General features: G+C 46.3%; 2 protein-coding genes across 2 annotated transcripts in view; one reads left to right on the top strand and one right to left on the bottom strand.

Annotated features, from left to right (window-relative positions):
- Positions 1-7,337, top strand: part of LOC133446243 (integrin alpha-4-like) — a 46,023-nt gene extending 38,686 nt beyond the window's left edge. Inside the window, exons 25-29 of the mRNA XM_061724233.1 lie at positions 413-538; positions 1,327-1,452; positions 2,282-2,380; positions 3,056-3,175; positions 6,035-7,337. Coding sequence (XP_061580217.1) covers positions 413-538; positions 1,327-1,452; positions 2,282-2,380; positions 3,056-3,175; positions 6,035-6,136 — 573 coding nt within the window. The 3' untranslated portion in view covers positions 6,137-7,337. The remainder of the gene's footprint in view (positions 1-412; positions 539-1,326; positions 1,453-2,281; positions 2,381-3,055; positions 3,176-6,034) is intronic.
- cerkl (ceramide kinase-like) overlaps positions 7,075-13,666 on the bottom strand; it is a 78,001-nt gene continuing 71,409 nt past the window's right edge. Inside the window, exons 13-14 of the mRNA XM_061724251.1 lie at positions 8,335-8,567; positions 7,075-8,219 (exon numbers count right to left, since the gene is read on the bottom strand). Of these exons, the coding sequence (XP_061580235.1) occupies positions 8,141-8,219; positions 8,335-8,567 (312 nt within the window). The 3' untranslated portion in view covers positions 7,075-8,140. The remainder of the gene's footprint in view (positions 8,220-8,334; positions 8,568-13,666) is intronic.

Consider the following 13,666-nt stretch of genomic DNA (forward strand, 5'->3'; position numbering starts at 1 on the left):
GTGGAGCTGAGTGGAGCCGGGTGGAGCTGAGTGGAGCCGGGTGGAGCTGGGTGGAGCTGGGTGGAGCTAAGTGGAGCCGGGTGGAGCTGGGTGGAGCTGGGTGGAGCTAAGTGGAGCCGGGTGGAGCTGGGTGGAGCTGAGTGGAGCTGGGTGGAGCTGGGTGGAGCTGGGTGGAGCTGGGTGGAGCCGGGTGGAGCTGGGTGGAGCTGAGTGGAGCTGGGTGGAGCTGGGTGGAGCTGGGTGGAGCTGGGTGGAGCCGGGTGGAGCTGGGTGGAGCTAGGTGGAGCTGAGTGGAGCTGGGTGGAGCTAAGTGCAGCCGGGTGGAGCTGGGTGGAGCTGAGTGGAGCTGGGTGGAGCTGGGTGGAGCCGGTACGTCTACGTCAGGTGTTTGACTCCGGTTCTTCTCTTCCAGGCGTCTCAGGGAGAATGTGGGATCAGCGACCGGACGGTTCCGGTTCTGGACGACTGTGTCGTCCCCCAGGCCTCCGTCCTCCAGCAGCTGGTCTTCTTCTTCTCCGAGACCTCCACCCGCAGGATGGTACGAACCTCCGCCCGTATCTCCGCCCGTCTCCACGGAGCAAAAACGGTGGTGTTTTCCTGCGTTTTGTTCGTTCGTTTACAGGAAAACGAAGCTCAAAGTCTCCAAAAACCATCATTTTTGAAAATTCCGGCCAAAGTGTAGATTTTTAAAACCTCCGTCTTCACGTTTGCTTGTAAACGGAGAGAAACGGACATTTAGGCTTCAGAACGTCACATTATGAGACAGAAACGTCACCAGCGTCATAAGTGAAACCTGTGGTTACAATTAGTTTGTAACCGTCAATATTTTCTTGTATTTTACCTGTTTTATATTCTAACGTCACACTTAAAAGTAACTCCACTTCTCTGTCACTCCAAACCAAAGACTCTGGTTCATCTTGGAAGTAACTGGAAGTTACTCGTGTCATTTGTTGATGTTTTTTTCCAGGATTCTGATTGGCTAGCATGACTTTATCTTCTCGTTACACTGCCCCCTGTAGGTTTGGCTGCTCATAGCACCTTAACAGCTATTTATGCAGGTTCCTGGAAATGGTGGGATTTTTATAAACGTAGAGGGAAATATCCGTTTTTGTAAATACCAGATATGTGGAAACGTGGCCTGAGAGAGAGAGACTCCACTCCTTCAGAACGTCTGCTGGTTGATCTCATGTTGGTGTAAAAGTGTCACAACTAGAGTCGTGATCAGAGATGATCAGAGATGATGACCTCATCCAGGATTAATCACTACACACTGATCAGCTGATCAATACGCTGATGGACACTGATCAATACTTCCCTTGGTTGCAGTTCTGCGGCCGGCAGGATGAGCTGTGTGAGCAGCTGGTCTGTCGCCTTGGTAACCTGGAACCAGGAGGAGACGCTTCCATCCAGCTGGAGGTCAAGCTGAACCCGGCGGTGCTGCTGCAGGCTCCGGTAAGACGCACCTGCTGCACCTGATGCACCTGCTGCACCTGATGCACCTGCACCTGCTGCACCTGCTGCAGCTGCTGCACCTGCAGCTGCTGCACCTGCTGCACCTGCTGCTGCACCTGCTGCTGCACCTGCACCTGCTGCACCTGCTGCACCTGCACCTGCTGCACCTGCTGCAGCTGCTGCACCTGCTGCTGCTGCTGCACCTGCTACACCTGCAGCTGCTGCACCTGCTGCTGCACCTGCTGTAATCATATATAATCGTATATAATCATATGTAATCGTATATAATCATATATAACTGTATATAATCATATGTAATCATATATAATCATATATAATCATATATAATCGTATTTAATCGTATGTAATCATATATAATCGTATATAATCATATGTAATCATATATAATCATATATAATCATATGTAATCATATATAATCATATGTAATCATATGTAATCATTAGTAATCATATATAATCATATGTAATCATATATAATCGTATTTTATCATATGTAATCATATATAATCATATTTAATCATATGTAATCGTATGTAATGCTACCGCTGAAGGAATACCAGCCTCGTTTAGAAGCAGCTAGTAACTCTCCAGAAGATAAAACTACTACATCACCATGGAAACGATGTAATCAGGCTGATCTGAGATCAGGCTGAACTAGAACCAGCTGATCTGAGATCAGACTGAACTAGAACCAGCTGATCTGAGATCAGGCTGAACTAGAACCAGCTGATCTGAGATCAGGCTGAACTAGAACCAGAATCAACCAGCTGATCTGAAATCAGGAACCAATCAGCTGATCTCTTCTCAGGGTCGTCATGGAATCATGAGGCTGGAGAGCACCGCCGTGATGTCTCCTCCCTCAGATCCTCACACCGTCCTGGTGGAGGAGGAGAACGGCTTCACTCAGGTAACACACCCACGATCAATCACTGATCAATCACTGATCACTGATCAATCACTGATCACCGATCAATCACTGATCACTGATCAATCACTGATCACCTGATCAATCACTGATCACCTGTCTCTACTATTGATGCACCGATTGTTCGGTAACCGAAATTGTTCGGCCGAAAATGGTAAAAAAACACTTTGGGTGTTCGGTGGAATAAGTGGGAACAAAAACGAACAATTAATAACGGCGTTGTAAAATAAGGAAATAGACTGGTCGCTCCGTAACGGTTGCACCACAAACATAAATCGTTGGCCAACCAAAAAGTAACCACATAAGAATTTTACCTAACATTCACCAGGAGGTGGAACCAAAACAACATAATGCTGGAAATTAAAACATGTTCATTTTTTTATGTTCAATAAATATTTTCTACCTTGTAATTTTGCAAAAGATTTTTTTTCTTTTAAAAGCCTAAATCAAATGTATTTGATTTATGCAATGGTGAAAAAATTGGCAAAATAAATGAAAACTGCTGAAGAACCATGTTCGGTATTCGGCCAAGTGTTTATTATTATTTTCGGTTTCGGCCACAAATTTTCATTTCGGTGCATCACTAGTCTCTACCGGGGCAGTGATTCATCTTCATGTCTCTGGTACTGGTTGATCTGTAAAACCCTTCCCTTCCAGGTGGACGTGGAGGCCGTTTACACCCAGAAACCCTCCATGGCCGTGAAGATCTTCATCATCGTGGTCAGTCTGGTGGCCGGACTGCTGATCCTGGCGGCGCTGATCTGGTGTCTGTGGAAGGTACGAGTCTCTGCTCCGGCCAGGTTTCATCAGTAACGGTTAACCCCCCGCCCCCTTCACATGTAGACGGCGCAGGCACGTGGAAGCAGTAGCAGTTTACTAAACACTAACTATAGGCTTTACTAAACAGAAAGGTTTTAAGTTTAGTTTTAAAGGTGGAGGTGGTGTCAGCCTCCTTAACCCAGATTGGAAGTTGGTTCCATAGTAATGGTGCCTGATAGCAGAACGCCCGCCCTCCAAATCTACATTTAGATACTCTAGGAACTACGAGTAAACCTGCACTCTGAGAACGGAGAGCTCTGACAGGAACATAAGGCACTATCAGGTCTTGCAAATAATGCGGAGCTAAGCTGTTTTGGGCTTTATATGCAAGTAATAGAATTTTAAATTGGATTCTGAATTTTACGGGTAACCAATGGAGCGACGCTAACACTGGAGAGACGTGGTCTCTCCTGCTAATTCCTGTCAGCACTCGTGCTGCTGCATTCTGGATCAGCTGGAGCCTATTCAGCAAATTACTTGGACATCCTGCTAACAACACATTACAGTAATCTAGTCTAGAAGATACAAATGCATGAACTAGTTTTTCTGCATCACTCTGCGAGAGGATTTTCCTAATCTTTGCAATATTACGGAGATGGAAAAACGCTATTTTACAAACCTGATTGACATATGGTTTAAACGACAAATCCTGATGGAAAATAACACCAAGATTTCTCACAGTTGCACTGGAAGCCATCGCAACACCATCTAATCCCTTCCTAAGATGCTCTGGACCAAGAATGATAACCTCTGTTTTATCTGAATTTAGAAGCAGGAAATTTCTGGACATCCAGTCCTTGATGTCCCTAAGACATGCCTGAAGTTTAACCAACGGTTCTGTTTCATCCGGCTTCATAGACAAGTAGAGCTGCGTATCATCAGCATAGCAATGAAAGTGTATGCCGTGATTCTGGATTATACTTCCCAACGGCTGCATGTATAAACTGAACAAGATTGGCCCTAGCACTGAACCCTGCGGAACACCATAACAGACCCTTGACTGTTCTGAGGAAACCTACTTCTGCTGAGTAGCATGAAGCTGTGATGTTTCACATCGTTATCATCACTTCTACCACGGTCTGTGTGAATACTGGATTGTGATTGGCTGGCAGGTGCAGGTTAAAAGTTATAACCTACACCTAGAAAACAAGTTTGGTCAAATTGCCTGATAACTAATCATTACTGGATCAACTGCCAGGTGGTAACCACGGCAACGGAGATTCAGAGAAGAAGAGCCGGCTACCGCAAGACGGCCACATGAGTGATTATCATTTCTTTTAACTTAGTTGGTGAATTTAACAATTTTGATGACTGGGATGGAGAAGAGGAGAGAAAAGAAACTAGCCGAGTGGAGCCGAGCGGACTAGAATATCTCCTGTTACCAAGGAAACAGAGTTATGGCTTGTTAAAAAACTTACCAGGTTCCAACGGCTGCAGACGAGAGATTGAATAGTCGCTCAGCTGTGGCTTGTTATAAAACTAATGATTTACACTGAAAACACATTAAAGCATGAATAACTGATTTAATATTTATGTTTTTTGGTAAGTGACCGTGGTATAAGCGGATAATGCCCTTCCTGTTACGGGGTAACGTTTTGGACCCAGATGCAGCACACGGCGCACACGGTGGTAGTTTGTCTGGTTTGCTTTATTACCCTCAACGGGGGCGAAGAGCAGGCAGGAACGCAAGACCAGGATCAGGCAGCAATCGGTGTCAAGTTCGGAAGACAAGGTCAGGCAACGGAGAGCAGGAGACAAGGCAGAGTCCGGGAACTGGCAGGGTCCGGGAACAGGCAGGGTCCGGGAACAGGCAGGGTCCGGGAACAGGCAGAGTCCGGGAACAGGTCCAGGAACAGGCAGGGTCCAGGAACAGGTCCAGGAACAGGTCCAGGAACAGGCAGGGTCCAGGAACAGGTCCAGGAACAGGCAGGATCCAGGAACAGGCAGGGTCGGCAACGGGAGGTCAAGACAGGGAATGCTGGAAGGTCTTGCATCTACAAACAGATGATCTGGCAGTGAGAGTGCAGGAGAGAGGAGCTTTCATGCTGTCTTGATTGCTGAGGGGCTGCAGCTGGGAGAGCAGGTGAAAGGACTGGCTGACGAGGTGGGCGTAGCTAACGAGGTGGGCGTGGCTAACGAGGTGGGCGTGGCTGGCAGATGTAATGAGCAGGAGAGAGTGGAGTGGAAAACCACTGAAGTCTGGAGGACCAACCATGACACTTCCAGGTGGACATTAACATTAATATATGGACTTCGCGGAGGCAAACCGTTCACGCTCAATATTTATGTTAGTGTACACCTAGCCGGGCGTTATCCCTTACATAAGGGGGTGGAAGACAAAGCTGATCAATCCTGGCTGCATTGATTCCCCTCAAAGCTTCTACAGGATGTTGAAGTTAGAAGGCTGAACTGTAATCTGCTGATGACTCACTGCTGTTCCAGGGTTTAGTCTGACCCTCAGGTAGTGATTGTTCCAGGTATTAGTCAGACTGAATTGTAATCTGCTGATGACTCACTGCTGTTCCAGGGTTTAGTCTGACCCTCAGGTAGTGATTGTTCCAGGTATTAGTCAGACTGAACTATAATATGCTGATGACTCACTGCTGTTCCAGGGTTTAGTCTGACCCTCAGGTAGTGATTGTTCCAGGTATTAGTCAGACTGAACTGTAATATGCTGATGACTCACTGCTGTTCCAGGGTTTAGTCTGACCCTCAGGTAGTGATTGTTCCAGGTATTAGTCAGACTGAACTGTAATATGCTGATGACTCACTGCTGTTCCAGGGTTTAGTCTGACTCTGTCTCCGTCTGGTTTACAGGCCGGGTTCTTCAAGAGAACCTACCAGAAGCAGGAGGAGGAGTTTAAGAGAGACAGCTGGGACTACGTTCCCAAAGTGAACAAGAGAGAGAGCAACACCTGACCTGGACCACGCCGTGACCTCTGACCTCAGAGCAGCAGCATTTACCTTCAGTCTACTGGCTGATGCAGCAGATGGAGGAGGTTGGAGGGAGACGGAGACGGCAGATGCTCAGCTGACGGATGGATGGATGGATGGATGGATGATGGATGATGGATGGATGGATGGATGGATGGATGGATGGATGGATGATGGATGGATGGATGGATGGATGGATGGATGGATGGATGGATGGATGGCTGGATGGATGGATGGATGGATGGATGGATGGATGGATGGATGGATGATGGATGATGAATGAATGGATGAACCTGACCCCCCCAGATGACCTTCAGGACTATTTCAGAACCAACATGTGACTGAAGCCTGGATTGTGGTTCTGCGTTAAACCAACGCAGAGCCTACGCCGTTGCAGTGACGCCGTTGCCGTGACGCCGTTGCCGTGACGCCGTTGCCATGACGCCGTTGCCGTGACGCCGTTGCAGTGACGCCGTTGCCATGACGCCGTTGCCGCGACGCCGTTGAACCAACGCCGTTGCCGCGACGCCATTGCAGCGACGCCGTTGCAGCGACGCCGTTGCCGTGACGCCGTTGCAGTGGCGTGCGCCGCAGGTTGCACCGCGACGCAACCTGCGGCGCGGTGCAACCTGCGGCGCAGGCTCGGCGTGGATTTAACGCAGAACCAGAATCCAGGCTCGAGGAAGAACCGACGTCCTGCTGAACCTCAGGGACATTCTGATCCCAGGACCCGGTACCAGAACCCGGTACCAGGACTCTGTACCGACCCGCCTGCTGACCCCCCAGGACTCTGACCTTCTGCCCCCCCAGGACTCAGTACCAGCACCCGGTTCCAGGACCGGGTTAAGATCCAGATGTTCTGAATCATCACGGACAGAAAACTTCAGACAGACAAGATTTTTATTAATTTAATTTAATTTATACGGTGCTTTTCAAATGAGCTTTGTCTGAACTTCCTAGTAAATGCAGAAAAAAGAGAATTAGTTTTAATGGCTTAAAAATCAGTTGCATAGAAAAATGTCCTAAAAAGTATTTTCAGATTTCAGATTCTTGTGTTCTGTGAATGCAGCTAAAGCTTCGCTCTGTTTCTGTCGTAGAAAAACACGCTTTACTCTGTTAAATCTGAATTATTGAGCACTGGAGAATATCGCTGCTTTTATTTGAATTGCAATAAAGTTTTTTTTAGAAACAGCATCTTGTTTTTTTTCCTCACTAGGAGCAGAACTTTATCAAAATAAAAGAAGTTTAAAAACAGCTCAAATATAAAACGTGTCCTGGTTCTGATCAGTAGAAAACAGGAATCAATAATCAATAAGCCCCGACAGCAGTAAAACTAAACCTAGACAGAAGATAATCACTTCACAGGAAACGATAAGTTTCATTTTCTGCTGCAGAACCAAACATTAGAGTTAAAGAAACAAGCTTGTATTTGTACAAATGTAAACAGTTAAAATATAAAACAGCCTTGAACTCTAACGTTTAAATCATAAAGCAGTTAGTTTAGTTAGAGCTGCTTTTCTGCTGAACATCCCAGCGGAGCTGAAGTCGCGTTGCCGTGGAAACGTGATGCTGTTGCCGTGGAAACGTGATGCTGTTGCCGTGGAAACGTGACGATGTTGCCGTGGAAACGTCATGATGTTGCCGTGGAAACGTGACGATGTTGCAGTGGAAACGTGACGATGATGTTGCCGTGGAAACGTGACGATGTTGCCGTGGAAACGTGACGCTGTTGCCGTGGAAACGTGACGATGATGTTGCCGTGGAAACGTGACGATGTTGCCGTGGAAACGTGACGATGTTGCAGTGGAAACGTGACGATGTTGCCGTGGAAACGTGACGATGATGTTGCCGTGGAAACGTGACGATGTTGCCGTGGAAACGTGACGCTGTTGCCGTGGAGACGTGGTGATGTTGCCGTGGAAAAGTGGCGATGTTGCCGTGGAAACGTGGTGATGTTGCCGTGGAAACGTGATGCTGTTGCCGCGGCGACTAGAAGCAGCTGCAGGAGACGGACGACTCGGCTTCATCCACCTCTTCTCCGTACAGGAAGATGAGTCTGGGATGAACTCTGGAGGAAACACACACCTGTTCATGTTTCTACACATTTCTTCATGTTTCTACAGGTTTCTACATCACTAGCACCTCCAGCAGCTCCCCTGATCAATAACTGATGGATCAATCACCTCACTAGCACCTCCCCGGCCACCTCCAGCAGCTCCCCGTCGATGTTCCAGGGGAAGGCGGCTCTGCCCCGGTGCATGATGGGAGATGTTTTAGGGTCGCCCTCGCCCCGGTGCATGATGGGAGATGTTTTAGCTTCGCCCTCGTCCTCACTGTCGTCCTCACAGCCAATCACAGAGCGGGGGCGGAGCCTCACCGCCGCCACGGGCTGAATCTCCACGAATGAGAAGCTGAACTGGAGAAACAGAGGTTACACAGGTGTATTAGACGCTATATAAATAAAATTGAATTGAATTGAATTGAATTGGGGTGGCTGATGGTGTCGAAGGCCGCACTCAGGTCAAGGAGGATGAGGATAGTGAGTAAACCAGAATCAGCTGCCATGAGGAGGTCATTGGTTATTTTTACAAGTGCAGTTTGGGTGCTGTGGAGGGGGCGGAGCCACACTGGAATTGTTCATACAGGTTGTTAAGTGATAAATGGTGCTGGAGTTGTGTAGCGACTACTTTCTCGAGGATCTTGGAGATGAAGGGCAGGTTTGAGATAGGACGGAAATTATTGAAGTTGGTAGGGTCTGCACCAGGTTTTTTCAGGATTGGGGTTATTGCAGCAATTTTGAATGATGAAGGAACTGTTCCAGTGGTGAGAGAGGAGTGGATGATGGCAGAAATGAGGGGGACCAGAGAAGGGAGGCAGGACTTAACCAGGACTGTCGGGAGGGGGTCCAGTTGACATGTGGTGGGCTTGGACCTGTGTATGAGGTCAGAGATCTCCGAGAGGGTGGGGAGCTCAGAGGAGAAGGGGTGGGTGGGCGGGTGGAGATCGGAAGTGACGCTGAGGGAGGTAGAACCAAGGTCCTGATGGATTTGCAGGATTTTGGTGTTGAAGAAAGACAGTAGAGAGTTACAGAAGGCAGTTGAGTAGAGATGGGGTGGTATAGAGACTGGGGAACGGGTGATATTGTTGAACAATGAAAACAGTGACTTGGTGTTGCCTGCGTTTGAACAGATTATGCTGGAGTAGTAGTTTGATTTGGATTTGGTAATACAGTCCCGGTAATGCATAAGGTGATCTTTGTACATTTGTCTGTGAACAGACAGACCAGTTTTACGGCGAAGCCGCTCGAGCTGCCTGCCTTTGGCTTTCATGAGCCGAAGGTCAGGCGTAAACCAGGGAGCAGAAAGGGTGAAAGAAACAGATCTGGTTTTTAGTGGAGCGAGAGAGTCGATAATATCATGGAGTCCTGTATTGTAGTGTCAAACCAGCTGTTCAGGGGTGGTTAAATCTACAAAGTCCATGAAGTTGTCGACACTAGAGGAGAAAGAATCCAAATGTATGTCCTTAATATTGCAGAAGGAGATGAGACGTGGGGACTTAGTGGTGGACAGAGTGAGATGGATGTTGAATGAGAGGAGGAAGTGGTCGGTGATGGGGAGTTCAGCTGCAGCACAGTCAGAAGGGGTGACACCAGAGCAGCAGATTAAATCCAAAATGTGTCCTTTGGAGTGTGTGGAGAAGTGGGTGTGCTGCTGAAATCCAGAGCTCTCCAGACAGGATGTAAAGTCTCTGGTGAGAGGATGGTTTATATTATATATTATATTTGTCCATGTTGCAGCATCCTTTGCCGGACACCGGAACCTGCAGGTGGTCGTGGGTGGCTTGTAGCTTGCATTACGGAGCACAAGTCTTTCCCTGACCCTGCACCCCAAACTGGGACTTGCTGATTGGGCCGGAGCTTCGGGAGCTGCGTGCTGGCCTGCGGTCCCCACCCCTGGTCATCCCGTTGCTGGCCCCCCCTTCTCCTCCCTTTTCTCTCTTTTGTCCTGCAGGTGGTCGTGGGTGGCTTGTAGCTTGCATTACGGAGCACAAGTCTTTTCCTGACCCTGCACCCCAACCTGGGACTTGCTGATTGGGCCGGAGCTTCGGGAGCTGCGTGCTGGCCTGCGGTCCCCACCCCTGGTCATCCCGTTGCTGCATTGTTTATGTAATAACTGCTCGGGGGTCATGTTCTGGGTATGGGTCTCTGTAAAGCGTCTAGAGACAACTCTGTTGTATTAGACGCTATATAAATAAAATTGAATTGAATTGAATTGAATTGTCCATGTGTATGTTAAAATCTCCCAGCAATATTGTGTTTGGTGAGAGAGTGGAAAGGTGTGTGAGAAAAGCAGCAAAGTCATTTAAGAACTCGCCATTTGGTTTCGGGGGGCGGTAAACGGTTGCAATGATTGTGGGAGTAGGTCCAGACAGTTGACAAACTGTGGATTCAAAGGAGCTGAAGGCAGGGACAGACAGCGGCGAGACTTTCAGCGTGCGTGCGTGCATGCGTGTATATATGTATATATGTATATGTGTGTGCAGAGCCGTCTGGGAGATTTGCGAGGCCCTGTGCGAAATGGCCGGGGGGGCCCTCGCACGTGAGCGTAGCGAGCCCGCGCAAAACTTTTGGGTTTTTCGGGTCGGATCGGGTGTCTATATGCACAATTTTAACTCTCCAATTATCAAAATACTGGATACCTTCCCCTGCCTCATCATCATCTCTTGCCTCGACGCGGGGGACGGCTGCTTGAGACCCGGTCGGATCGGTGATTTTTGTAACACATGTATCAAACAAGCCTTTCAGAGAGACATTAAACTCTTCCATTTTCTTTTGTTTTTTTCTTTTTTCATCCCCTGATGGAAATTTCCTGAATCTGTCTCGTTCTCTCGACATTGTGTGACAGTTTGTTCCAACTCCACCGTCTGGATCAGAGCAGCTTGTGTCTGCGCTTGGTCTGATCAGTTGTATTGAACAACAGACACGCGCATCATTGCACATATATTTATTGATATGCACAGACTAGTACACATTTAGGTCTGTAATGGAACGTGACTGTTGATATTAATAAGGGAAAAAGGAAAAAAAAAAAACATTTTTGAAAAAAAAAAAAAAGAAAAAAAAAAAAAAAAACGGCCCATAGCGCGACACCCCTTGCGGCGGCCCTCTGTGTGTGTATGTATGTGTTTATGTATGTGTCTATGTGCGTCTCTCTGTTCAGCTGCTGCTCTAGTTCCCCGGTTCTCCCCTAGGGGGCAGCAGAGACCAGAAACCTCCGGCTGAAATCAATCTGCTCAACAACAAGTTACTGTCTACTGAATAAAAGTCTCATGAAAATAAAAGAGAAACAAATACATTTATTCTGCTGCTGAGACTTAAAACCTGATTTCAGGTGTTGGTTTATCGGATATTCAAATGTGGCAATTTGCAGCTTTTTAAATGACAACAAAGAAATCAAACGTGAACAAAGTGTCCGGTTGTGAGTCTGGAATACCGGACAAATGAACCGGAATATTCACTCAGAATAAATATGTTTCACTAAATGATCCAGCCCTGAACTCTTCAGCGTTGTTTGTTCTGTTTCAGATCAATGTTTTTCTTCAACATATTTGCTCGTTTTCAAGACTTTTTCTTCCTAAACTTCCCATGTACTTGATATTTTCAGTATTTGGTGTGTAGTACTGGTACTGATTAGTCGGAATTAGACACTGAAACATTGAAACGTGCTGGAAGAGCCAGATTCATGTCTGTAATTCCGCTCCTGGTCACCAGGGGGCAGCATTTGCTGTGATCAGCTGATTCCAGGTCAGCTGGTTATTTAACCTGGTTATTTAACACAATTAACCCTAACCCTAACCTGGTTATTTAAGTCCACGTTGCCGTTAAGGCCCAAGAGGAAAAAGGACCAACGTTCTCTCTGAACCCGGTGCAGAAACAACCTGTTACTGGAAAACCAGGTTAAACTTTAAACATCCACAGCTCGGTGGGAGAATAAGCATTTTAGAAAAAGAAAGAGTCTGAATTTGGTTAACTGTCTGAAGTAAAACAACATATAGCTAAATTGATGGATGATAAGAGCATGTAACTGGTTGTGTTTATCTTTATTGGGTTTATTGCTGATGAAGCAAACATGAAATATGATCCAGTCCAGAGTGCTCAGAAGGTTCATCTAAGTCAGGGGTCGGCAACCCAAAATGTTTTAGATCCATATTGGACAAAAAACACAAAAAACAAATATGTCTGGAGCTGCAAAAAAGGAAATGTCTTGTATCAGAATTAGAATGAAGAAACACATGCTGCATGTTTCTATATTTGCTATAACTGGGGGAATTATTATGCACTTTAAGAAAAAAAGTCGAAATGTCGAGAAAAAAGTCGAACTGTTGAGAAAAAAGTCAAAATTTCGAGAAAAAAGTCGAAAATGTCGAGAGAAAAGTCGAAATTCAGAGAAAAAAGTCGAAATGTCAAGATTAATGTTGAAGTACAATCTCTCGAAAAAAGTTGAAATGTTGAGAAAAAAGTCAAAATTTCGAGAAAAAAGTCAAAATTTCGTGAAAAAAGTTGAAATGTCAAGATTAAAAAGGAAAGGAAAAGGGAAGAAAAAAGAGAAAAAAAGGAAAAAGAAGAAAAAAAAGGAAAAAAAGGTCAAACATTTTATAAAAAGCTCCAGGTGCCACTAGGGCGGCGCTAAAGAGCCGCATGCGGCTCTAGAGCCGCGGGTTGCCGACCCCTGATCTAAGTCGTGTGATGAAGGTGCTCTTTGGTGGGAAAAAGGTTGTCAAAAAGGAAGAAAAATCCAAGACACTCTTCTTCAAATATAAAAGCCTTTATTATCTGTTATTTCTCTAGTTTAGTATTTTCCTCCACCTGCCCAGGTGATTTCAATCCTCCTATTTAAGGAGAATCACCGTGTTGATGTTCCACCTGAGGAAGCTGTGGCCCAAACGCCTGGGCTGTAACCCACTTTTTTAATCTTTCCACATGAAATAGACAATTTAAATAAAGGTTTTTTATATTTGAAGAAGAGTGCCTTGGATCTTTCTTCCTTTTAAACATGAAATATGTTTCCAAGCTAAAATGTTGAATATCACTGAGTTTATTGCGGTTAAATCACAGGTTGGGGCTGGAGTGTAGGAGTATTCCTGTAGTTCCGCTCCCGGCCACCAGGGGGCAGCATTGCTGTGATCAGCTGATTCCAGGTCAGCTGGTTATTTAACCTGAGAAACAGGTGATGATTGGAGAAGCAGACAGATTTATCTGCCTGTTTAGTGTGTGTCTAGTTTATTCTTGTGTTTTCTGGATGTGAGCAATTCGATTTGTTGTTTTCGTTAAAGAGTTAAACTTAAGAAATATAAACGTGCAAAGCAACTGTCAATCAAATGCAACGTCTGATAAGTTTGGAGCGCCGCAGTCGCACGTCTAAACTAAATCCTGCGTATCTTAACCCTTGTGCTGTCTTCGGGTCAAAATGACCTAATTATCCTGTTCTTCTTTCCTCCTGCTCCTTCCTTCCTTCT

Source organism: Cololabis saira, chromosome 6, assembly GCF_033807715.1.
Source record: "Cololabis saira isolate AMF1-May2022 chromosome 6, fColSai1.1, whole genome shotgun sequence".
Classification (NCBI taxonomy): domain Eukaryota; kingdom Metazoa; phylum Chordata; class Actinopteri; order Beloniformes; family Belonidae; genus Cololabis; species Cololabis saira.